The sequence below is a fragment of the Apium graveolens genome, chromosome 3 (assembly GCF_009905375.1).
Source record: "Apium graveolens cultivar Ventura chromosome 3, ASM990537v1, whole genome shotgun sequence".
Lineage (NCBI taxonomy): Eukaryota > Viridiplantae > Streptophyta > Magnoliopsida > Apiales > Apiaceae > Apium > Apium graveolens.
The window spans coordinates 49768144-49794179 of NC_133649.1; the positions used below are offsets into that span (position 1 = coordinate 49768144).

General features: G+C 35.8%; 3 protein-coding genes and 1 long non-coding RNA gene across 8 annotated transcripts; 1 reads left to right on the forward strand and 3 right to left on the reverse strand.

The window, feature by feature from the left end:
• Positions 1–1022: 1022 nt before the first annotated feature.
• Positions 1023–4254, reverse strand: LOC141710709 (uncharacterized). The gene is made up of 3 exons (XR_012571019.1): positions 4128–4254; positions 2646–2761; positions 1023–1506 (listed from the first exon to the last, which is right to left on the reverse strand). It is a non-coding gene; the product is annotated as an uncharacterized LOC141710709 (long non-coding RNA).
• On the forward strand, positions 3522–5240 carry LOC141710708 (uncharacterized). Its single transcript, XM_074513251.1, has 2 exons — positions 3522–3867; positions 4004–5240. Exons 1-2 carry the CDS (start codon positions 3723–3725, stop codon positions 4705–4707), a joined length of 849 nt encoding a protein of 282 aa, XP_074369352.1. The 5' UTR covers positions 3522–3722; the 3' UTR covers positions 4708–5240.
• A 247-nt stretch (positions 5241–5487) lies between these two features.
• On the reverse strand, positions 5488–9510 carry LOC141712260 (uncharacterized). The gene is made up of 5 exons (XM_074515128.1): positions 8895–9510; positions 7764–8323; positions 7477–7671; positions 6835–7039; positions 5488–6375 (listed from the first exon to the last, which is right to left on the reverse strand). The coding sequence occupies exons 1-5, from the start codon at positions 9406–9408 to the stop codon at positions 5714–5716; spliced, it is 2136 nt and encodes a 711-aa protein (XP_074371229.1). The 5' UTR covers positions 9409–9510; the 3' UTR covers positions 5488–5713.
• A 1607-nt stretch (positions 9511–11117) lies between these two features.
• LOC141712261 (NAD kinase 2, chloroplastic-like) lies at positions 11118–20010 on the reverse strand. Of its 5 annotated transcripts, none has more exons than XM_074515130.1 (8): positions 19604–20002; positions 15810–17711; positions 13227–13348; positions 12995–13136; positions 12678–12902; positions 12486–12560; positions 11922–12023; positions 11118–11600 (listed from the first exon to the last, which is right to left on the reverse strand). In XM_074515130.1, exons 1-8 carry the CDS (start codon positions 19778–19780, stop codon positions 11397–11399), a joined length of 2949 nt encoding a protein of 982 aa, XP_074371231.1. In that variant the 5' UTR covers positions 19781–20002; the 3' UTR covers positions 11118–11396. The 5 variants fall into 5 exon arrangements, 4 of the variants coding, with proteins under 4 accessions (XP_074371231.1, XP_074371230.1, XP_074371232.1 ...); XM_074515129.1 differs by having other exon boundaries at positions 15810–17729; positions 19604–20001; XM_074515131.1 differs by lacking the exon at positions 11118–11600 and having other exon boundaries at positions 12477–12560; positions 15810–17729; positions 19604–20008.
• Between the last annotated feature and the right edge of the window lie 6026 nt (positions 20011–26036).

A 26036-nucleotide genomic window follows, 5' to 3' on the forward strand; every position in this document is an offset into this window, starting at 1 on the left:
CAACATGCAAATAGAACAAACCGATCCCTCAAGGAATTAACCCAACCTCCTCACATAATAAATCGCAGGATATTTGAACAAATAAAGTCACAGCTAGATAAATCAACGAGAAATAGGTGGGATTAAAGCAAACTTCTTAAATGTCTACGGCCAAAAAGACCTCATTAAAAATACGCCACATAAGGTATCATGAAAACATAACAAGCAAGCTATCATCAACAAGGAACATCGTAGTTCAAAACATAATTAGCAAAAACTTAAAACTCATACATCACTCACGGGGCATTCCCCGCCTTCAAGGTTTATCTGTCGGATTATCAGGTTGAGAATCCGCGAGGTCAAGAATATAATCCTCAAAAGAGTGCCCCGTGGTATCGAACCCCGCCCCTTGCATCCTGGAAATGCATCGTCTATAACCGTCTCCAAGGGCGTTGGCGATATCCTCGACCCCCTTCTGGACTTCCGCCTTCAGAGTGGTATTCTCTTCAACAATCAATATGTACGATGAATTCATGCCCTCGCCGTGGCGTTCCAAACCTTCACACTTCTCTTTCAAATCGTCGCACTCCTTCTCAACTTCATGAACCCTTCGCTCGAGCTTCAACACCTTCGTATTCATCGACTGCCCCACAACATCCATCTCACTAACTTTCTTGGACAACGCAGTATTCGCATTGGCCAAATCCGCCGACCTCTTTTCCAACTCCGAGTAATTCAACCCAAGTTTCTTCTTCTCTACCTTAAGAGCGGCCACCTCAGCTTCCAGTCTCTTGCGAGCCTCTTCATTACCATCGACCCAGAATTCTTCCACAATATGCATGAAATCCGTGAGGAACTGTCACAATCCACAAGTACAAAAGTCAATAAAAAAAATGAATGGCACAGTAAATACAAAATAATAAAACTCAACGAAAAGCAATACACCAAAACAAAATTCACATACCCTCCCAGCTCGACTCTTGCATCTATCAGCAAGATCATCCCGACATCGACCATCGAAAGCAACTGCGTCTTGGGGAAGATGAAAGATATTAAAATCCCTCAATGACACGGTGGTCCTACCCGTCCAACGCTCGCTGGGTTGAATCTCGACCCTCACAGGCTCCTTTTTAGATCGATGCTCGACAGTATTGGCCATCAAGACCCTATTGCCAACCAAGGCGATGGTCTTATTCACCCCGCTACCCGCTGCAGCTGGCTCCACAAACTCGCCACCACCTAAGTTAGCATCCTCTATCTCACGACGACCTCTCTTGTGAGGATTCAGCTCCACCGGCTCAGCATCAGACACAGTCTTCCCAGGATCTTCCACAATTTTGTTTCCTTGATCATCTAACAGCTCTATTGACACAGAGTGTCCAGTACCCGATGCTCCAACTCTTGAAGGGCCGGGGTGTATGCCATCGACACTCTTCCTCGATGCACGCTGAACAAGCAACATCATAGTCTTATCCATCTCTTTCCTAACTCTGCTGTTTAAAATCTTCTGCAAAGAAGCTCCAACCACTGAAATAAGACAAAGGAAAGGAAAAACTCAGTGCAAGATAAATAAAAAAACAACAACATATTAACATCGACACAGAAAGTAACAGTTAAATGAATAAAAATGAGATAGAAGAAAAGATAAGAAATGATAATAAGAAGCAACAGAAAAGATTAGTCATCGGAAATTCCCCCTTACAATCATGCATTTTCAAAAAATCAGACTCCTTTAACTGTAGATGGGTATACATCGACCTCGTTCCATGAAACTCGTTCAAATACCTCGTGTCACACTTCTCGAGGTTATTTAAGTAGTCGATGGTAAGCTGACTCACTTTCCCATATGGTTTCACAAACTCCAAATCAGGTCCCCTAAAATACAACCACTTAGCGTGGTACCCCGAATTAGAAGATCGAACACTGACAATCTTAATCCTCCTATAAGGACAGTCAAAATAAACCTGTCCGTCGTGATATCTAACTGAATATATTGAAAAGAAAAGTTTAAAAGAGGGAATCCTGTTTCTATCACAACAAAGAGCGACGAACCCACTAAGCTGTGCAATGGAATTGGGCGTCAACTGACTAACCCCACATCCAATAGCCTTGAACATCGCCAAGAGAAATGGATGCATAGGCAACCGGAGTCCGAAGTGGAAAAGTATCATCGATATCCCGTGCATCCCAAATTTTGGCATCATCCACACTCGCTCATCAGCCGTCGGCACTCGGTAACGGTAACCATTCGACAAATCCACATACAGTTTTAACTTATTCAACGGAGGGTCCTTAGTAATATAATAGCTTAAATAGTTCAAACTCGTCTTACCCTCGAACTCTTCCCTACCCAACCAAAGGCTATCTTCAACAACTTGTCGCCTCTTTTCTAACGTAGGCGAGGGAAGAGGTCCCATAAGGAATACCCCCAAGAACTCGTCCTCTTTTCTAAATAAGGAATCTCCAAATTATTCAGATTCAAGAAAGACTCTTGATCACCTTCCTCCAGGGGTCACTTACCGGGGTCTCGATCAGAAACGATGCGGATGGAAGATGAACTAGATTGATCCATTGACAAAGAACGTAGAAACCGAACAAACTAATCGAGAAAAGCAAAATGCAAAAGCAAAAAAAAAATAACACAGTAAGAAGGAGGATGGACTTACAGGTGATTGCTACAATAACCGAAGTTTTGAGGATGAATAGAAATTCTCCAGGCGGACGCTGCACTTTTGTTAAGGAGAGAAGAAGCCGAACAGTCTAAGTTCCCAATCAATAACTCCTAGAAAATAAAAACAAAAATACTTATATGTTTCAAAAAAAAAAGAAGTAAAAGAAAAACAAAAATAATAACAAATAATGTGCACAAACATTCACTCCTATTTCACTTATCTCCGTCTTTATTTTCCTATTTTTTACTAACATTTACTTTTTATGTGTTTTTTTACCATGTTTTGCTCATGTTCCCAATTCTCAGGTCTCGAAATAAATAAAGCATAAATCTAAAAAATAGTTGCTTGAACTGGGTGGGGGACAAATGTTGGACCAAGAGAATACAACCCAAAGAAATTATAATTAGGACAATTAGGGAATATAATGTAAAGTCCAAGAAGGCCCATTTTATAAGAAATAACCCATTTGGGACTTGATATAAATATAAGACAATAATCTCATTTGAGGAAGTTAAGGTTGGCAAGAGATCACCTTCTAAATAATAGTCTTAATATAATAATATAATATTCTAGGCTTATCACTAAGTATAACATAACTAGCTTGTAAATGTATGGTGACATGATTCAATATAAAGTCAACTTGAAGAAAGTTAAACTTAAAATTTTGGAAAATGTTAAAAAATTTCAAATGGAGGATTCAAGAATGGATCCCAAATTTTACGTGACACTTTTTTGATTTTTTATTTTACAATTAAGTAAGATGGATCATGAGTTGGATGATTAAGAGTTTATCTCTTGTCGTACTAAGTTGCGGGTTTGGGTTTGATTCTCGTTTACCATGAGATTTATGAGAAAAAAATACTCATTAGGTGTGACTCTCCTATCATCAAAGTGCTAAAGCGAATAAAGTTCGGGCATCATTTTGCACTTTATGCTGCCTTTATGATATCTTGCCAATACTTGGCAACCGTTAGTTTCTGATCAATAACTCTGGTATATTTTGCTATATGATTGTAGACTGAAGGACCCAACAAGATCTCTCCGGTATGGAACCAGAACTCAGACAAAGATATGCTTTATGTGTGTATGGGACCATCCTTTTCGGCCCAGCAGAAACTGGATATCTGTCTACTCCCCAATGTTTCCGGGCCTCAACAACATGACCAACTTCTCACTAATGGCTTTAATAATGCCTTCCCATCCACTAATCCAGAAGGTAAATATTTAACATCCTACTTTCTGTATTTTCGAAGATGGACCGTAAAATTTAGAAATGCACTTCTCTGTTTTGATATTGTACAAGGTAAAAATTGCAATCTTTATATGAATCAATTGGTTGGAAATTGAAACAGGGACTAAACTGGTTTTTCGATCAACAAGGGATCATGATGGAGATCCGAATGAATACAAAAATTTATACATAATGGAGGAAGCAGAATCAGGGGATTACGGGGAAGGCAAAATAACTAGACTTACAACTGGGAATTGGGTCGACACACATTGCGTTTGGTCCCCGAGTGGGGAGTGGATAGTGTTCTCATCAACTCGTGACAAGCCTGCATCTGCACCACCAAAGGACAATGATCTTGACGTTGGATACTTTGCTGTATATCTAGTGAACCCAAAAGATCCGTCGGTTGTGGTAAGGGTGCTAAGAAGTGCAGATAATATCGCTGGTCATGTGAACCATCCGCTTTTTAATCCTGATGGGAAAAGCATTGTTGTAGTTGCAGATCTTGCTGCAGTTTCTGTTGATCCCATCTCTTTGCCTCTTGTCGAGCATTCTGTGAGGGCCTACGGAGATATATTTTCAGTCGATATTGACAAAGATGACATTAAAAAAAATGAAGATAAAAAGAATTTTAAACGCATCACCCATTCTAGGTACGAGAATTCAACTGCCAGCTGGACGATGTTTTCAACAGAGGACCCAAACGCAACATGGAATCTGCAATTCAGTGGAAAATACACTCCAGCATGTCCTTATGCACCTGATGATGGAAGTGAAAGTTGGCACATGACTGGCCACCTCTGCATCCCAAAACGCCTTTGTTGATTGTCTTTAATTTGTTGTATGCCTGGCCAGATACGCTAGCTAGCTACTCGTAAGTCGTATCTCAGAATGCAACTTCATCTTGGTATTTGTGTATGGATCGCTATAACACTTAGTAATTAACAAGGGAAGGGAAAGGTCCCCATATGTACATGTTCGAGTTGCTGTCCTATGACTTGCGCACTCTTGTTGATCTTTTAGATTTGCTTTCGGACATGATAACCTTGTGCACCGTTCTTTATTTCTAAACTTAGCTATCTTTGCCTGAGTCATGATGCCTTACGCACTCTTTGCGACAATTCGGATCAAATCCCGAGTCTTTTTCGAAAACCGGATCACCGATTCCTCTTGCTGGGGTGTTACACTCTTGCTGTTTTTATTCAAGTTACAGGCATGTTTGTTAGATGTCAATTCCAGTGGACAAAATCGCTTAGACACACAGGCCTTCTCCCACTGTGCTTCGACCCTCAGAGAGGGGTATGAGCTAGCCCTAGCCTAAGCCTTGTGAATTGTAAGAGATTTTTTTTCATAATATGCGTTGTTTCTTATAAAGATTATATTATTTGCTTACGTGTCCACATACTTGAATATTATTGATTTTCATCAAGGCAAATGCCCTACATACACCACTTAAACCTTAGACAAGCTTATACCGTTGCAATATATGATGTAGAATAATGTATTTTTTTATTAATAATATTGCATGATATTATCCTGCAATATAAAGTATGAAATTACGCTACAAGTTATAATTTTGCAATATTTAGTGCAGGACCATTTAAGTGCTATAAGGTTTAAAATTTAAGTAGTTTACTGTTTATGCTGAATACAACTCTTTCCATCAAATAGAAAGTAACGGCACAATATTACATGATTATAAAAATATTAATAATTTCCATCAAATAGAAAGTAACAGCACAATATTGGACGAAGGTATGCTGGAATAGATCAAGGTTTACTGGAAGGAATCAGTGGAGATATATTTATACTGAAGCATGCAAATAGGCATTCATGGACATCGCTTGGGGATGCAAGGGTGTCCAGAGGTGCCCCAACCTCTATCTTCTTCTATGAGTCGATTCCATACCGCATTTGTGTCCCTTGTTGAGAATGTGGTCCAGGTACCAGTTGAATTTTCATATCTAGTATGTGTCAGCCGATTAAACTTCTTCACATTCTTGTTTTTCTGTATGTCATTTGGATCAATATCAACAGTGAAAATATCCCCATAAGGCCTTGCAGAATGCTCGATAAGTGGCAAAGAGATCGGATCAACAGAAACTGCAGCAAGATCTGCAGTGACCACAATGCTCTTCCCGTCTGGACTAAAAAAGGGGTGGTTCACATGCCCTGCAAGGTCATCTGCACTTCCCAGCACTCGTACCACCACATCTGGATGTTCAGGATTCACCAGAAATACTGAAAAATATCCAGCATCAAGCATGTGGTCCTTGCTTGGGGCATTCTCAAGCTTGTCACGAGTGGAAGAGAATACGATCCAATTTCCACTAGGTGACCATTGACAATGTGTGTCAACCCAATTTCCCTTTGTTAGCTGTGTTACGTCTCCTTCGCCATAATCCCCTTCTTCAGGGTCCTGCATTATGTATAAATTCTTGTATCCCTCTTCTTTTTTGAAGCCTCTTGTAGATCGAAACACTAATTTTGTGCCTGTAATATGATTTTACCCCAAACTCAACAGCATTAGTTACAAAATCATGATAAAGGGTCTGTCTATATACAAAGATTTTGTATCAAAACATACATGTTCTCTGTTTGGTCACTCATACGAGTAAGGTCAGGGTCGAGTATAATTATCCCATTAAGGCATCTTTCTCTCCGCCTTCAAGTTTTAAGAAAGTTGGTTAACTAGTACTAGTAATTTGGTAGAGGATCCATAGAAATTTATAAAGAATGATTATTTTTGAGCTGATTTATATACTTAGCCAAGTTCTCATACATTACAGGGGTGGATCTAGACCCTTTTTCTTTAGTAGAGCTTCGACTAAAATTTGGGGAGACACCTTCATATTTTTTAATTTTTTGAAAGGGGCACTTGTATATGTTTCAAAAATATATATTTTGTGAAATAGAGAGAAAATGAAGAAGGAACCAGAAAAGCCTACATACCGTCAGGATTGGTGGAAGGGAAGGCATTGTTGTCGTCAATGGTGAGCTGTTTGTAATGTCCCTTAGCTTTTGAGATGTTGGGGAGGTGGATGATGTGCAAGGGTTTTTCAGCATCGAAAGAAGATCCCACGCATGCATACAGAATATCCTTCTCTGCCTTTTGGTTCCAAATTGGTGCAAATATTTGGCCTAGGTCCTCAGGCACCTATACATGATCAATTTCAAAATTAACCTCTCCTTGATCTCCCACAATTAAATCACTTACATTATTTATCCAATGCTTTCTATCTCTTAATACAATATATGCAACAACACTCCTATATTTATATGACAGACTTCACTCTAAGCTAATGCCTCCTGTATGTTGAACATTAACTCTAATTCTGACTGCTGCTGTTCATCAAACAATCTTCTTACAGAATTTCCTACCAAACTTTCCTAATTTCCGAAATTATATTGACGATTCCAGACGACAATACCACAGTGACGTGGATACGTACTAAGGATTTTAATGTGGTTATATAATTTAGGCTATTTAATTGAAGTCAAGATAAGCAAAAGTTTGTAACGAAATTCTAATAGGAAGGATCCAGGAGTTGGTGACTCCTTAGGGATGTGTGATTCTGTGTCATTGTGTCATACCTGAAAAACTTTACGTGGTTCTCCCGATCCTTCAACATCAACTAGCCACACATCTTTGAAATCATTTCCGACATACGCAAGCTTTTTGCCATCTTTAGAAAATGTTGGAAATGCTCCCGACAATCTAAACAATCCTACATCCTGCTGTGGAGAATTTACCTTGTGGAATCGCTTTTCCATGTAGTCATCTCCACTCTGTTCATCAAATAAGAAACAAGCATCGCCATTTACGTTTTTTGGCAAGTCCTAAATGAAAAGACCACGTTTATTCATAATTGATACCATACCTTGAGAAGTTCGTCTTTGCAACGGTGATATCCAATGCGCTTCTCTTCACCATTAATAATCACGAAGGGATTGAAATGATCAACAGCAGGTCTATATTTTTCAGTGACTTGAATTGGTGCTTTGGTTTCTGTTGAATCAAAAATTTCAATGTGACGATACTTTGTTTTTGCATGAGGGACATCGAAGTCAAAATATGAACGTGGACGATTAGTTGCTACAGCCACAGTAGTGTCGTCAATCGCTACAGGAGTAATAGCATCCAAATCGTCTGGAGTTACACGAGTGCAGTTTGATGTGAGACCATTTCTGATATCAGCACGGAAGACACCCCAAAACTTCCCAACCTTACGATGAAAGAATATGACATTATCACTTCCCCATGTCGGCCAGCCACCATTATCGACAACCAGATGGCGGTTGTAAGGCTTCTCCACGTTCATGACAAAAATGTCTGTCTGCAGATCTTCTATCTCCCCATTCCAACCTGCCTTTTTTTGGAAAGATGCCACTGCTATCTTCTTTCCACAGGGTGAAACCGAGGGACACAAATCAGCTTGAACTACAAAGTTGAAGCAAAACCATGAAGGAAATTCATTATGTGGAATAGACTTCTCAATTTCTGTGAATATATAATTCAACCTCTGCTATTCAGTAAGGTGTTCCTAGAAAACATAGTAATAGATAACCAAAGTTAAACCATAATCAATTATCAGGGTTTTGCCATAAAGGGAGCTTAACTGTTTCTATTTACCAGAGTACAACAAGCCGGCTATAGATCGTAATCATAAGCAAGCTCCCCTAAATCTCCGTGAAGACAGGGTGTGTCTATTTGGGTAATTGATCTTTACTTTACCACAAAACTATCCTAGTTTAAGATAATTTAAAGAAAGGCTCAATTCTCAGTTATGCATATAAGGGGAGTGTGTAAAGAAACACATAAGTTGACCAGTTGGTAGAAGCATTCAGTAGGTAATAGATTTACTTGAGCCTATCAACCACTTGCAAGCCCAGAAGACATCTCCAAAAGGGTAACATGAGAATGTAAAGTTTTTCGACTATTTATAGTATATACAAAGCTCAACTTCAAGTTAGGCATAAATTAAGTTGCAAGTACATGTATTCATACTTACGCGAGGGAGTGAGGCGATCGGTCTTTCCGGTGGTGAGATTAGTTCGGTAAACAACAGTCCAAGGCTGACGACGGCGCTTAGCAGGATCCTTGGTGGATACAAAGACCAAATACTCCCCGTCCTGGCCAGCAATGCAAGCACTATCTTCCATACGAACGCCATCTGATTTACCATAAACATCGGCTAAACTAAAGATAGTAGGCTGTGCACCATCCTTAAAGTCAAGAGCTAGATGAAATGTTTCCAGGCTCTCTCGCTCCGAAACAAAGATAGTAGCCGAGACACGGCCTGAATCAACATCAGCCTCCTTGATCCCCTGGTGATAAAAAATAGGACGCTTGAGAATAGCCTTGAGAGCCTTAGGTGGAACAGAATGGCCATTGTAGTTGTATGAGACGCCGTCAGTCAAATGAAGCTCATCTTCGAAACGTGGGAATGAGGTGGAGAAAATGTCCAGTGCTACCGGGGGACGGTAAGTTGTAAAGAAGGCGATGCTACCTCTACCCTCCGCCATGTTGCCTATATTTTTTAGCCTCAAGCAAGAGAACGACTAATGCAACTTATAAATCTCCAAAGTCAGCTGATTATAACGTGGTGATCTGAGCTAGGAATGTCGAGAATATATATATATATATTTCTAGTGGTCTTGTCACGGATGATAATCAAACAAAATGTCCACATTCTTTCACGATGCGTAAGTTAATAATTCTGTATGTATAAATTTAATTAATCAGGATTATGATATCATGCGGCCATATGATGACGACATAAGCTAATGTCAGCTAAAGAAGAGTCAACGAATGTTTTGTTCCTTCCTAAAAAAAAATTGGTCAAGTAGACGAAAATGCAGCTGCACAAATGCCATCTCCTTTCATTTAATCTGATTGAATTAGCTCTTGAAAATATAAATATTTGAAGTCAACTCAGACCTAATACAAAAATTAACATTATCATTTCCTCGTGTCACCGGGAACGAGTGGACACCCGTTTAGCGTTCACAGTTGATATATCGATCTTAAAAATATATATTTTGATATTTATATGCGGGTTTTCAGATAATAATTTCACGGTATTTGAACTTGGGAACATTTGGTACTTGTATTTTGAAAAATGTTTATTGGCTATCGAAACAGATGCATATTTTCGAACAAATAACAATCACATATCAGCAACGCTGACATATAAAATTGGGGTTTCGGTTTAAAATAACTTAAAATAATTTTCTAGTTGAGACTTTCTGCCAACAACAAACTGGCAAAATGTGTCGATTTAATAATGAATGACTTGTACAAGTAATGATGCAAAACCTCCCATCCCACTATCCTAGGCACATTTACTGTGAGATATTCAATGCTATCCTCCTACCAAACATGTGTTTGTCACCTTCCGGTAGGGCTGCATATGGGTTGTTTTCGACAATTCATTTATCCAACCTATTTAGTTTGGATTTGAAAATTTTCAACCCATTAATATCAAAAAAAATTATAACCCAACCTTATTATATGAGTAATGGGTTGGGTCGAATAAGAATAATAGTAGACAATAAAAAAATACTATATATTATAAATAAATAATCATTCCAATTATTACATATATATAAAAACAAGTATTAAGATATTTTATACCGTACAAACACAACTCTCGGAAAGTTAAAGATTTCTTAATTCAAGAAATATAAATTCTTAATTTCACAACCTATCAAAATTTACTTAGTGTATGGGCAAAAGTAAAATGTGTCCAAAATCAAAATAGACTGTGAGTCAATAATATATAATGAAAATGAGCCGGGCCTTAACAATTAAACGGGTTGGATTAGGTTGTGGTTTTAAAAAATTAAAATCCGAACCAACCCAATATAATCGGTCCAACGAAATTTTAACCCAACTAACTATGGGTTTGATTGGTTCGGTTTGGTCAGCCCAATTAAAAATTGGGTTAAGTTGAGTTAATTTGAACGGGTTTATTAACCCATGAGCAGCCCTACCTCCCGGGTACAAGATCTCAATTCTCAACCACTGCCACCAACAATTTTAAACTTTATGATCTAATTATGTCCAAAATAGTAAATTCCACCAATCTAGCTCCAACAATTTAATTATCGAAGCATTACAGTGTTTATAAAAATCGCCTGTGTTTTACTTTTACAATTTATTAAACTCAAAAACATTTATGTTCGAGTTATATTGAGATATAAATATGTTGACATATTGAGCTATATTCATATAAGCTCTAGTCAGAGTTCATCTTTTCATTTTACACTTGCATTGTACAAGTATATATACCCTTTACTATAATACAATGAACAAACCAAAACCATTACATTCTTGTGTTGAAAATTAGATTTTCTTTCTGGTATGGAAACAAATGGCATTTCCTTCCTTCATATGAGGGATAAAACTATGCATCTTTATTCTATGAGGAGTATGACCTATGCTTTCTCTGTATTATGTACAGTAATTTACATGTACCTCAAGTCATGGTTGTAAGGGACTGTTGAGTCACTTAAAGGGCCTTCTGATCTAGCCTTTCGTTCCAATTCAAGCACCGAATCAAGCTACGAAACCAGTCACCAGTTTGGTCATGCTTGTTGACGGTTGGAAGTGGATGCTGACTCATACTTATTCGAACTGAATCACCTCTTGAAAGTTGTTGCCTTCTCTTTCCATCAAATGAGACCCAGGCATTACTTCTTGCATCCTTGGGAATCTATTCAGAATAAATTTTCAAGACAATATTTGTGTCTAATCAAAAACTTGAATTTGCAACCAGTCACATTAGCATATAAACAACTATCGGCAGCACAAAATTTTATAAGGATTTCTAAACATGATTCCCACGTGAGCTAAAATTCTAGAAAGACTTTAACCTTTTAGATATGATGCCAGAGAAACACATTAATCAGCAACAAGTGATCACATTGACTACACAAAAATATAGACGTAGATGCTTTACTATTAAATGTATAGCAGGTACAGATACTAATATAGTATAAAGATTGGGAACAAGAAAATGAGAAGAACTATGCACCTTTAATTCAAGTCGGGCAGAATCAGGAAGTATAACAGGCCTGAATGAGAGGGAGTGTGGGCAGATGGGTGTAAAGAGCATACAGGGAACATTCGGATGCACCTGCATACAAAGACCATGAGTAGAACTATTAAACATGCTTCAGTTAACAAACAGTGCAAACTATTACCACTGAGACGGTACATACAAGATTACAAATGTTCATTCCAACTTGATAACATGGTCAGCTGGAAACTGAAACACAGTCCAATAAGATAATTGGCTTAGAATTCTATCTATATCTCATAGAACTATATCCAACATGTAGTAGGCAAACGAGTGACAATCCACCATACTCTTGGGTATACTAGGGACAACTTGAGGACCCTCCGTCCCTTCCTCGTTGAATCATTTCTCTATTTGCCTTCTATCCCCAGATTCGATTTAAATTTTTATGTGTTTATGCTTAATTCAGGTGGGCAAGAAAGAACTGGTCAAGAGTCAGAATGCAGGGTTCAAATGGCCTACATACAGATAAAACAAGTCCTTCAATCTGAAATAAATAACTAAACAAACCTAACTAACCATTGAGCCTCCTGCAGCTGTAGAGTAAGCTGTACTTCCAGTCGGTGTGGCTACTATGACCCCATCAGCTTGCACCTTCAAATTTTATTTGTAACATTAAGCAACACTTTCAGCAACATTTACAAATTACAAGTTTGTCATATTTGTAAAAACCTTTAGAAATTAATTTCAAAAAATACACCTCTATGTCACCTTGGTTATTAGGCGGTCATGTTCAAAACATTCAATTTTGGAAAGATATGGATTTGAACCACGATCAACCACAATCTCGTTGAGGACATCAAATACTTTTCCGGGCACTGATTTACCATTTCGAAATATCTCACAACGAAGACGCAGCCTAAGAGTTATATAAACACCATCCATTGTGTTGTTCCCATGAATGACTTGTTTCAAGTCCTGCCTATAGTCTGCAAACTGTGTGTTGAACAAAATAATAAAAATAAGGGAATTGAAAAACAGAGCCAACAAATTTACTTGCAAGGGTTAATTAGATTTGAGAAGCTTACGATATGTGAAGTGAGAAATCCAAGGGACCCGAGATTAAATGAAACGAATGGAGGAACAGCACCTCTAAAAAGATTTGATCCATGAAGTATAACCCCGTCTCCTCCTAAGCATGCCACAAAATCTACTCTTTCATGAAGATCACTACATTTAAAAAACAGGTAGTCAGAATTATGCACAATGAAGTGTGCATAGTAGAAGAGAATTATGTTCTTTCTTTAAACCCATTGGTACCTTGTATCATGGCTATAGAAGGTTTGAACAAATCCAAAGCCAGGAATTCTGGAAAAAATGTCATGAACCTCTGGCTCAACAAGGACATTCATTTTCTCTTGGTGATAAAGGAAAGAGGCAACCTGCGCTCGAACAAAATATTTTGTTGAACCGTATAAGAACTTAGGTAATCATTAAAGCAATCAAACTGAATAACTAAACATATCACGCCAAAAGTTTCAATAATCTGCAAGATATCTTATCAACTCAGTCTTAAACAAAAACATAAAGGGTTTGCATGTTTCTGAATGTGTAAGTAATGTGAGGTGGATTCACTTTATGGTAGAAATACAACCACTCGACGAATTTCTATTTCAGTATCATTGCAAGATATTGTCTGCTCTGGAGCTCAAGGTTACACTGGACGATTTTGTAATTCGGTTCTCTCAGTAACCCTGATGGAGTTTATACTCCACACAACGCACCGAAGGCTCAAATGCATAGGGATGGCAACATTATCTGAACCCGTGGATATCCAACTCCCGGATTTTAGATTGGAATTTGGATCTTTTTTTCTAAACCATAAAGAGTTTGTATTTGGAAGCATACCAACCCAAAACCCGCATGAAACCTGATTAATATAATATATATATGAGATACAATATATATTACAACTTACATCCAAAACTCTCAAAAGGCATACTTTGGTATCTTTGCTAGGATTTTTTTTATAAAAGCCTTTAATCCTCTATCCCTATCTACAACCCATCCTTCCAATATCTTTCACTTTTTGATGTATCAGTCAGTTAATCACATGTTAACTATGATTAAATATCTTTTCGTGCAACATATAAAGTTTAACTAGTATAGAAAATATTTATGTTGTCTGCACGTACTTGTGATATTGATCTCATCTAAGAAAAGAATCGTTTTTTGGACACCTGATATAAATCCTCTCGATCCAAAAACCCGTTGGATTCAGTTAAAATTTGGTTTAATTTTTTAAACCCTGAAGTATTTGCCTGGACTCGTGTGCAGGTATTGTCCATTTTGGAGCCATACACACACTATTGCACATTTGCACCTAACTTGGGGGGCACCTGCAGCCTACCAGCCAAGTCTATAAGGTGAAAAGTACCTGACTCTTAGTCGACAGGGAAAATGATATGCATTATGAAATCTGTGCAACAGAAAATTAAAATGCATCTACATGAAGAGTATAAATGCATCCAAGAGTGGACGAGTATCAATCTTCAGAGTTGGGTCCAAATATAACCAAAGGCATAGATAAGGGTTTACATATTAAAGGTAAGTTGCAAATTCAAAAACCCCATGATAAGGCTAAAGGTAGCTTATCAATAATCTATCAGAAATACAAAGCATAGGTCAACAATTTTTGGTTCAGGAAAATCTCAAGAGAAAATATCAAATAATAATATGTAGTATGGCATCTTGCATTTTTGTATTGTACTTGAACCACTGGAGACTCTCCTTTTCACAATGAAAAATGATACATATTAGGTCGTGTTGCACTTCTATATTTTTAAACCACTGAAGAGCTCAGGACATTATATTCCGCAAGTTAAACCAAAGCTCGGTCCTACCTTATAGGAATGAATGTTCTCCCCCATACTCAATTCATTCAGGGATCTTATCATTAAGATATTGGCTTATTAGTTCCATTCACTTTCCCTAACTCGATTAAATACCACACAATAAATGGGAGCACAAGTATTTACTGTCCATTGCTCCTATCTGTAATAGACGTGTTACATTCAAGACCAACAATGTTGGCACTTGAACAATTACCTCTAAATTTCTGGCATAGAATCAAATCTAGGGAAGAAATGGGCAAAAACACAATGAAAAAGGGGATACTCTCCACTGAGATGATTACCCTATATTCTATAATACAATATGATTAACACAAGCTTAAATATTACTTAAACAATTGCTAATGCTTTTCACACTACTGTGTTTTTGTATTATATGCATATGCTTATGACGTTATTATAACTACTGACCTTTCCGGATGTCATGACTCATGATACAATGACAGTGTTACTGCTTTAAAGCATGAAAATGAGATTGTACTGAGACGTATCAACTCATTCTATCTGGAATCTAACAATGATTAAGACCTGGCCGGAAAAATATAGTTAGAAAACAATTGGAAGAGTACGAATAGGCATCGAATTTTATTCCTAAACAACGACAAAAACCCATCAAAAAATACAATGACATCAGCTAAAAACTTTGGATTTTTTTGAAAGCTTTAAAGGCCAAATTATGTTGGAATCTAAATCTGAGTACATGAGGTAACTGTTAGATACAGGCGCACAACCAGACCACTACGAACTATCTTTGGTCTATACCATATACATAATGCTTCATCCGCACACTAGATAACTATTGCATTCGCAAATTTTACTATGGGACCTTCACCCCTACCCCGATGCCAAAACAAAAATGAGAGAAAAGGAGATAGCATGAAGGATGGTGCAAATGTAGAACTAGTAATAACACAGCAATACACAAAATTAATCAAGCTAAACAAAGAAGACATTTTCCTATTGATTTGTTTCCATGCTATTGGTGTGTTACCTCTTTAGCTTCTCCCATTAGTTCTTCACCTAATTTCTTCAGCAATAATACGGTCTTTGGAGTAGATTTCCACATCAACATCTGCTGCTGGGTGCTAGGATGAGTGAAGGCCAGGGAAGATTCAGTTACCTTTTCTCTAGAGCACGAAAATCCATCTGTACGGACCAAGAACATCTCTGCTTTTTTTCTTGACTGCACTCTCACGACACCTGTTGCCGAAACACACATATTTCCTTCAATAAGCTCCAATCCATCATTTTGGGAGGGCACAGTGCCCGCAGACTTATTCATTCGATCAGTGGACATAGTTAAAGATATGTTACTTTTATTTAACCCATTGGTTACTCTAATCTGATCATCAGTTTTCTTTGTGGTATATATATCATCATGGGGTGCATTTGACTTGGGCTCAGGGGACTGATATGCATAACCTTGACCACCTCCCCTGTGAGTCCCATTAGTAACAAGATTCACATTATCAACTACTGAACCATTTGAACTTCCTCTTTTCTGGTTTATAGATTCAAAATTGGTCTGACTATTTTCGGTTCTTAAACTTGTCCCGTTATAATTCCCTCTTGAACCACACAAATCCATCCATCTTTGCCGTTTATAATTGAAGTAGCTGGCTGGTGAGACCTTTTTGTTTTTGAAATGCTGAGACATTGACTTTCTGGATAAAACATTAGAAGGAGGTAACTGAGACTCAAAAGGTTTCATATCACTGAAGGCATCAATCATCAAATCATTTCTGTTATCAATCGTCTTCAAAATTGGGATGTTGTCAAAAAGCTCGTTGTCGGAGTAGTTTATTTTATCAGAAGTTGAAGAGACCTCCTTGTTAAGGTTTCCAGTGGAACTGTAGCTTGTCTTCGAAGTAACTTCCCCCGGCCCATGCTTATTATTTAGTGCATCTTCTTTTAACTTTAATGACATCTGCAGATTTTTCATTTCAGTAACATCACCTGACACAATGCCATTGGATAATGCTGCTTTATTAGCAGGAAACTGGGAGCTGTAGTGAGTCATATATTGCCTCCATCTAGAGATCATAGCAGAAGTTCTCCAAACTCCTTCCTTACTGTGAAGATAAATGGGCTTTTTTCTTGATTCAGATACCAACGACGAAAACTTTTGAACCTGTTCCATTGTAGGAGCAGTACCAACTACAACTGGAAGTTTAACCAATTCGACTTTCTGAGATGAAACTGCTTCATCTAACACGGCTTGATAGAAATGGTCCTTTACAGCCTCTTCTCTCAGGTCTACAATTGTTTTGAATCCTTTGTCTAAGAGCCACTTTAGACTTTCTTCAGTTAATTGGCTACCTCTATAAAATGCAATCTCAGAACCTTCAGATTCTATATCTTCTTTTAAAGTGGACAAATAAACTGGATTCCAGTTAGCAAACAATGTATGACACGGCGAACCATCCTGTCGGGGATAACCAGAATCATAGCAAACGTTTTTTAGTCTTTGCAGTTTTCTCCATAAACCCACTCTTTCGATATCATTAGGTGTGAGATAGTCTTCAAGAGCAACATGTAAGCTCTCACAATACCTTTTCATCTCAGTTCTAAAACTAGCAAGAGGTGGGAGCTTATCTTCTGATATATCTACATCAGAAATGCTAAATGATGCGGCCATAGATGATCTTCCAGAAAGAACATCTTCCCTTCCTTTGTTTAGAAGACATATCATACAACCAAGAACAGACACAATTTTATCTTCCAATAATGGTTTATCTTCTGATGGAAAACCATATGAAACACTACATTCTCCAGTTACTGGATTACACAATGTTTTCATAAATGCATTATGAAGACGCTCAGCAGCTCTAAAGATTCTACAGTAAGCCTCAACTTCTGCTATATCTCCGGGAACTGGACCAATCCATGGCAACTGTGATATATTATTGGACTGATGACAATTCATAAATTCAATAAAAGATGCAGTCAGTTTACAAGTTAGATTGATATATATTTAACGTATTTTCAGATAGACATACCACCAATATCCTAGTAGTACTTGTATCAAAGTCAAAATTAGCCTGAAATTATAAGCATTTACAAAGTAAATCTATATATAAAGAGTTTAAATAGTGACTTAATTAGGCAATTAATATACAACCTTTAGAAACATGAATACCTGACACAAGGAAACCATGCTAAGGAACTCAAACACTAGATACTACACTTATTTCTACATTAACATTCTCTCAAATTGGTTCAGAAGTCATTCTTGATCCAAAAAAATGATATAAAAAGAGAAGTCTGAGACCTGATAGTGATAGACTCATGGCAGAAAGTAAAAAACAGTTATTCACTTGGAGAAATTCAGATGTCAGTTGAACTTCTAGCAAATGTTCCAGTACAATTATCTCCAGTATCCAAGAACTGCGAAAAATGCAGTTCAGAGCCCAAAAGGAAGGAAGGTTATAGGAAAACTAAATTCTCATAAGATGGCCCTAACACCAGGAGAATACAATTGTGGCTGGTATTATACACAAAGATATACCTAAAATGGAAGAAGTGTATAAGTTCTCAACTAAACTTGTATCAAGTTATCATGAAAACTGCTTTCGAAAGATCACGGTATAAATTTATACTACATGTGGTTCACATATTAGTGTACCCCTTCAACTTACCACACATTCATTTCACAGAATTTGCTACACTTCAATCCATACTTTACCATACTGGTCGTCTATAATCTTTCTTACTTTATCTATCGCATATTGGACTAGTTGGTAACACATATGTGGGTAAGATTAAAAACTAAAGACCGAAGAAAAGGATGTAAAAAATCAGAAATAAAATTTTGAAAATGTTGGAGGACATGATGTCAGCGAGTAAAGGAATATTCGAGCCAGAGTAGGCTTTTTTTTCCTAAATGCCTAATTGCTTGATTTCTAATACCTTACAATTTGTTAGTTCCTGTTCCTATTCCTATTCAGACATGTACTCCTTAACAGATATTTTCCGTAATAGGCAGTACTATCGTTTTATAGTTTCCGCTTGTTTTGCAATTAGGGCATGTGGTTCATATAGTCTTGAGCTTAAAATACTTGGATAATCTTTATCTGATTAGTAAAAAAAAAAAAAAAATCCTATCAAATATTAGCCCCAAGAAATAGAAGATCATTATGCTCCATAAACAACCAAATAGGATTTACTTATCTAACTCCTAAGCGAAGAAGTAAATTAGGAATTCCAATGTCGACTTTACAGAAACAAAATGACATGACATTTCCATGCATCTTAGGCCTGCTGACCTATTCATTTTATTAAAATCACTAACTTTTAAATATATACAAATCTAGCATATGCACCAACACGGTCCAAAACCCCAAATTAAAACCCCTGGGAGTAATAACAGAAAACGAATAGTAACATAATTCCTCCTAATCAGATTTTACCAAATGACACAACGCATTTTAGCCTAGTGTATACCCCTCACCCTTAATAAAAAGAGGTCAAGTCTGAGCGGACACAAATGTGGATTTAAATAAATAACCGAACACAACTCAATTGACACCAATTAAACGTGTTACCTCAAAAACTAATTCCTTAAGCCATCCTTATTCATTTTTATCGAATTCAGTAACTTAAACCTATACAAAATTCACAAATTTAGCAACGCCACCCAAAACCCGAAATGCCTAATAACCAAACCCTGAACATTAACAACAATTATCTTAAACCAGAGTTAGAATATATTATAGTGACAGGAACAAAAATGTTTAAAAAAAAGCTGTACTTAAAATTGAAAGGGAGAGAATCAAGAAAAACAACCTTGGAGTCCAACCCAACAGTTGCAGAGAAGTGGTTGGTGAGCTGTGCACTGACAACAAACTCGAAACGACGTCGTTGAAATGATCGATTATGTGGGTTTTTACCAATCTTGAAATGAAGGGAGGGAGTTGTGTTGATTAAAAGCAAGTGGCATGACCAAGAACAACTTGATGCCATGCCACCATGTCAAAATAGCAGGGGACTATAAATAATAAATTTATTAAATTAGAATTTGTATGTATATTGTGAAAAGGGAAATGTTTGTGGATGATATCGATGAGTGAAGACAGAGCGAGAGCTGTGATGAGATTTTTGTACCTGGGCTGGGCTGGTGGGTTTGTTTCATTTTTTGCTGGGTAATAATAATATAAATTCAATGTTTGTAAACATCAGATGTGTTTCATTTTCGGCCTAGTTGGTATTCAGAGCATCCGCAGCGCCGGACCCGTTTTTATTTTATTTTTTAGCCCAGCCGCATGCCACGTATAGAAATGAAGTACAGGAAGAAAATGTGGCAAACCCATTTCACACTTTCCAATACATATTTTTTAATACATGTTTTTTAATGTAGTGTACCATGCTTTCGTTTTTAAACAATTATACTGTACTCCTTATGTCCTAATAAATTTTTATCATTTCTTTTACAATGTTCGACATACATTTTAAAGCGCATATAAAATATAATTAAATAACTTTTTTCAATTTTTTTCTAAATAAAAATTCAAATATTGAAACGTTTTCTCACATTTTGTAGGATCCGTTATATTGTTATTATAATATAAATTTAAAAAAATAATTTTATAATTTGATTTTAAATTTAATCTTTAATTTTGAAATTTTAGTAATCAATTAAAGTGATTGAAAATTTAAATAAAATTTATTAGAAAAAAACATGTATATTTAAAATGTATCATATGTGTAATAACTAAAATATATCATATTATTAAAAAAACTTGAAATAAACAACATCACATAAAAAAACTTTAAAAGTCAACGTTACAATATAAATAACTTAAAGATTATTATGAAACTGTGAAATATGCTCAACCAAGTTATTTTGTAGCTTACGATGTGTCCTTTTATCCCGCATCTGTAACGTATTTTGAATATACGTTTCATACGGGATAAAAGGTTCTTCTCCTAAATATAGTTTCGTAAATTGGTAAAGGACCAAATTGAGTGGCGTAAGTGTCCCTCTCATCTTCGACATTATGATGCATGCTCTCATTATTACCGTTAGAAAATTAACGTTAAAATGTATACGTTACAACGGACAGTTTAGCAGCAAAAGATAAAAACACACTGCTCCAGCACATGTCTCACCTGCAAAGTTAGAACAAAACAATAATATAAAATTGAAATGGGCAGAACCGGGTCAGCCCACTATGGTGGGACTGACCAGTTAGCCCACTATGGTGGTGGGACTGACCAGTTAAACTCCCGTTCGTCCAACGCGTGAAAGCAATAAAAAGGGAGCCCAGGTCCTTTTTGAAAGTCCCTAGGCACAAAGTAGTCCTCCACTACTGATGGCCAGACCTTTTCCGATGTAAGAGCCCAACTGCCCAACCCATTTCACACGTGATATACTTATTTGCATAACTAGGCATAAAAGGATCTTCTAACGAAAAAGTGGTTATAAACTCTCTGATGTATAGACCCATTTTCATTTATGACGGGTCCACTTTAATTTTATTTTATTTTTTCTCTCAATTGTTTTTTATAAAATTGTAAAATTATAATGATAATATTTTATTATAATTATTTAAATAAATAAATAAAATAGTACAATTATATTTATAGTTAAAAAATATTTTATAATTCAATTTTAGTTTAATTTAATAATGTTTATGTCCAATATTAACATTACAATAATAATTAAAACATTACAATTATATTTTACTTTCAACGTTAAATTTACAATTCGAAAAAAAGTACACAATTTAATTAAATAATAATAATAATAATAATAATCAGTGAAAACTGAAATGGGCAGTGCCCAGTTTGGTGGGCACGTCCGCTTTATACAGAATGCTCCAATGCAAATTTTCAGAAAATGAAGTGCTCAAATTTTTTTTTTGAATGTCCCGCCTGTTGCCACCTTAGAGCAGCTCTTAGAGCAACTCAGTGTTAGGGTCACTTCCCCTCCCTCCAAATTAAAGTGATTAAAAATTTTAAAAATATTATTAAATAAAAAAACATGTCCCAATAATTAAATGCATCATATTATTAAAAATCATGAAATAAAAAGTGCATACAAGAAAACATTAAATTTTAAACGATATAATAAAAAAATTAACGATTCTCGTGGAACTACGAGATATGCTCAATCAAGTCATTTTGTAGCTGACGATGTGCCAGTTTATCACGCATATACATGCTATTTTGAATATATGTTTCATACGGCATAAAAAGTTCTTCACCTAAATTTGGTTGTGATAAGCCATTTGTTGCATCATCATAAGTCGGTAATGGACCAAATCGGGTGGCATATGTGTCCCTTTCATTTTCGACAATTATATTATATATTATGATGCATGCTCTCATAATTCTCCTAAGATCTGCTTTGTCCCAAAAGCTTGTCGGACCACGTACAATTGCAAAAACGGGACTGTAACACACCAAACGCTCGTTCAACATCTTTTCGTTGGCTTTCTTGATATTTTGAAAATAATTTTCTTTTCTCACCTTGTGGACGTGATATTATTTTAAAGAATGTTGCACATTCTGGATATATTCCATCTGTTAAGTAATATCCCAGAGGATTTGAATTTTGATTTGAAGATGGGGTATTATTTGGATTCATCTTTTGCTAATAATTTTTTGAGAAGTAAGGAGTGTGAATAATAGGAGTTTGAGAATTGGTATTTATAAGAGAAAAAATATTACCGTTTATAAGTAAACGTTACAATAATAACGTTAACATTACTATTTAACAATAAAGGAAATATGCAAAAGATATGCAGCAGGAGAGAGATATTAATAAAAAAACAAAAAGCAAATGAAATGGACCGGCCTGGGGTGGTGGGACGGGACCTCTTTTCTAACTTACCTCCAATGCACTGGGTCTCTGTTTTTTTTTATGAGACACATTGCGCGTCCCAAGAATCCAAGTGGGACTGCGCTGCATGTGCTCTTAATACTGCTCAACTCACTGCATCGGGACTAGCAAAATTGGAGGTGGCCTGACAGGAGTGTGAAATTTACATTGGATGAACAATAAAAAATCAGGTCATAGCCACCGAAGTGACCATGTCCGCTTCCTTCAACGACCATTACTTTTTAATATATTAATGTATCACTTTATCAACTCGGTGAATGTCCGGTACATATATTAATTGTAATGTTTAATAACGTTTATATACGTTGTGGTAAATGGGCATTTGTATTGGAGGAGTTTGGCCACTACATTTTTACTGCCCTATTTTTTCACGTGCATTACAATTTTGGCTAAAAGGAGAAAAGTGGCTCCAAAACATGTCCAGTTGGTGCGTATTGGGACACGTAAAGTGAACTTGGGCATCATAATTTGTATTGGAGCAACAGAAGATACTTGGTCCACGACCTCTACTTTGATCGGAAATGTGTTGTTTATATTAATTTATTAACTCCAATGACTACTATATTGGCTTTTACTATTTATTTTTGAAACACTTTTATGTTACTTGGTCAGTTTTATTAATATTTAAATCGAAGTGGCCACTTGAGTTGATAACTTGCACTACATTGTATTGACTATTTATCATTTATTGTACATGTGGTATGAGAAGGGTCCCGGAAAAAAAAAAATGGGCGATGCATTGCAGATGCTTTTAAAAAAAGTACTCTTTGTATTACTTAAAAAAATATAATTATAAAAAATGGATAGATCCTAGTATTTTTGGATATTTATTGTAGATCAATTCTAACAATATTACTTATAAATGTATTCTGATAATATTTTATTATTATATTTAATCTATAGTCATGCATTTGAAGTGAAGAAAAAGAGGTAAATGAATATATTTTTATTGTTAAAGTCAATTTAAGGAATCAATTTTGATTAATATCAAGTTCAACTGCCTCCTAACTAAATTCTTAAATATAATATAAAAAATTAGCTCAAGAGCAACTCTCACAAGTGTTTGAGATCCTAAACTAATATTGAAGGGATTTTGTATAAATTATAGTTAGAACGGCATCCCAGTGCTAGGGTAAATGTTGATACAAGAAATATAATTACATCGTTTCCAATGAAAGAACTTATAATTCGCTTCCAAAGACTAATGTTGTCAAAAGTTAGAGATGCTGCCAAAGACTAAAATGTTATCAAATGCAAGAGATGTTATCAATGACTGAAATATTTCCAAAGGCTAGACTATTCAATATTTGCATCCAATGACCATATTTACTAAAATATGCTTCCAATGGTAATGTTTTTTCATATATATTTTCTAAGGTTATTCTTGTATAAGCCCATATGGATCAACATAATCTATTAACGTTGTAGCTGAATGCCTCATCAATATTGCGCCCGAAATCTTTATCAACAACACATATAACCTGTTTCCAATGGATGAAACATATTTATTATTTATTTGAAGGACATACTTGTGAACTCATTTCCGAAGACTAAATTTACATGGGCTTATTTGAACTACATAAAGACCCGTTGATAACTGTTTCTGAAGACACGCCATCAACTATCCATAAAAATGTTGAGTCCGATCCAACAGCCCATAAAACCAAGCCCAATGCTCAAGGCGGTGGAAAAATATTATTGCATTGGAACCCTAATTTTAGAAGGATCCGAAAATTATTATTGATTAACCTACTCTCAAGAGCAGTCTCAAATATCTTGAACCATATAATTATATTCTTCATATATTTATACAAATTTACATATTTCTTCTTGTAATCTCTATTCGAATACCCAAATATAACTTTAATCTTGAAGTTTAGTCCTTGACGGAAAAACGGCTTCAACATTTGGCGTCGTCTGTGGGAATTATTTAGAGAGAAGAGAATAAAATTCATCTTAGTAAAAGTAGTCATCGATGGCTCATTAAACATCTTACAGACTCATGGTCATACCTACAATCCATTCACCAACTTAATCATCGGCGAAACCTCTCAGGATGGCAAATCCATCGCCACTCGAATTTTCGTCAATAATGATGGTCGAAAAATTCATTTGGGCAATACTTCTTATACTTCATTTGGTCATCATCAACAAGTTAAACATCAGTCTTATATTACATATGCAAGAAATATTATCAGGGAGATAAGAGACAAATCTAACACTCAAAAGAAAAGTGAAACTACAAATACAAGGACTGAAAGCTTAGAAAAAGAAATCAATCATGCATCGGGAGATGCCGAGCGGGAGGCATCAGAAGTAAAATAATGAATAATTGGAGGTTTCGTTATGAAAAAAATTAGAGGAAAGTTAGAGAGTTACAAGATCGTGAACACAAACTTGTCAATGAACGACGCTGGCTTTAAAGGAACTTAGGCAGAGGAACACCCCCACGTGACCAGACACATTATCGACGATCACCTTCAGGAAACCAATCACCAATGAGAAGATCTTGATCAATGGAATGACAACATAAATTAACTGGTCGACAACATATCTAAAGTTTAAAATATAATAAGAAAATATTATTAGGATACACTTATAAGGAATATTGTTGGAGTTGACATATAATAAAATATTCTAAAACACTTGGATTCAATTTTTATAATAATATTTTTGAGAAACATGTTAGGACTTTATTGGAGTTGTTTTTTAGTAACTTAAGAAATGAATTAAGATATTTGTCTCCAACAATGCTATTTTGCTTATTCCTTATTTTAATATTTTTTTATTAAAAGCACATTGAATTAATTAAGGTGTAATATAAAAGAGAGGAAAAGTGATGGTAGCCTCAATTATATATTAAAAAAATGTTTAGAGAATTCTTAAAAATATAGGGATGGTATTTAAAAATAAAAATTGAGACGGTGCTCTAAACTTTATAAGGAAACATTAATAGACTGTTGGGGCACATTTTTGTTCAAAAAGTGTATATTTAAATTATTAATTATAAGTTTTTAGTTGTTTATATAGTTTTGCTTATAAAATAATGATGTATTTAGTAAATTATAATTTTTAATTTTTATTTAAAAATATAAATTTTAATTAAATAATTTAATACGTGAATATAAAATTGAAAAGACAAAATTAAAAACAAAAATATAAAATACAAATTATTAAAACTAAAAAAATAAAACAAAAAATTACAATATATACTTAACATGAGAGGTAATCTCAGCATACCTATATATCAAGTAGCATTATTTATAATAAGATCAAAACTTCTTTCAATTTAAATAAAACGGAGCCTCTACTCAGTAATTTGGGACTACTTTGGAAGAAGGGAAAAAATTAAGTCGATGCAACAACAGGGCTTGA

Bases quoted from the DNA above. Each gene is read 5' to 3' on its own strand.
- LOC141712260 (XM_074515128.1), bottom strand. From the start codon at position 9,408: ATGGCGGAGGGTAGAGGTAGCATCGCCTTCTTTACAACTTACCGTCCC. The intron at 7,672-7,763 runs GTATGGTATCAA...TTTGATGAACAG, and splicing joins GCAAAGACGAACTTCTCAAG to AGTGGAGATGACTACATGGA. The intron at 7,040-7,476 runs GTATGACACAAT...GATCATGTATAG, and splicing joins AACCACGTAAAGTTTTTCAG to GTGCCTGAGGACCTAGGCCA.
- LOC141712261 (XM_074515129.1), bottom strand. From the start codon at position 19,780: ATGGCATCAAGTTGTTCTTGGTCATGCCACTTGCTTTTAATCAACACA. The intron at 12,024-12,485 runs GTTAGTTAGGTT...CTTTGTATGCAG, and splicing joins CAGCTGCAGGAGGCTCAATG to GTGCATCCGAATGTTCCCTG. The intron at 11,601-11,921 runs GTGCATAGTTCT...TATTCTGAATAG, and splicing joins CTGCCCGACTTGAATTAAAG to ATTCCCAAGGATGCAAGAAG.
- LOC141710708 (XM_074513251.1), top strand. From the start codon at position 3,723: ATGCTTTATGTGTGTATGGGACCATCCTTTTCGGCCCAGCAGAAACTG. The intron at 3,868-4,003 runs GTAAATATTTAA...AAATTGAAACAG, and splicing joins CCCATCCACTAATCCAGAAG to GGACTAAACTGGTTTTTCGA.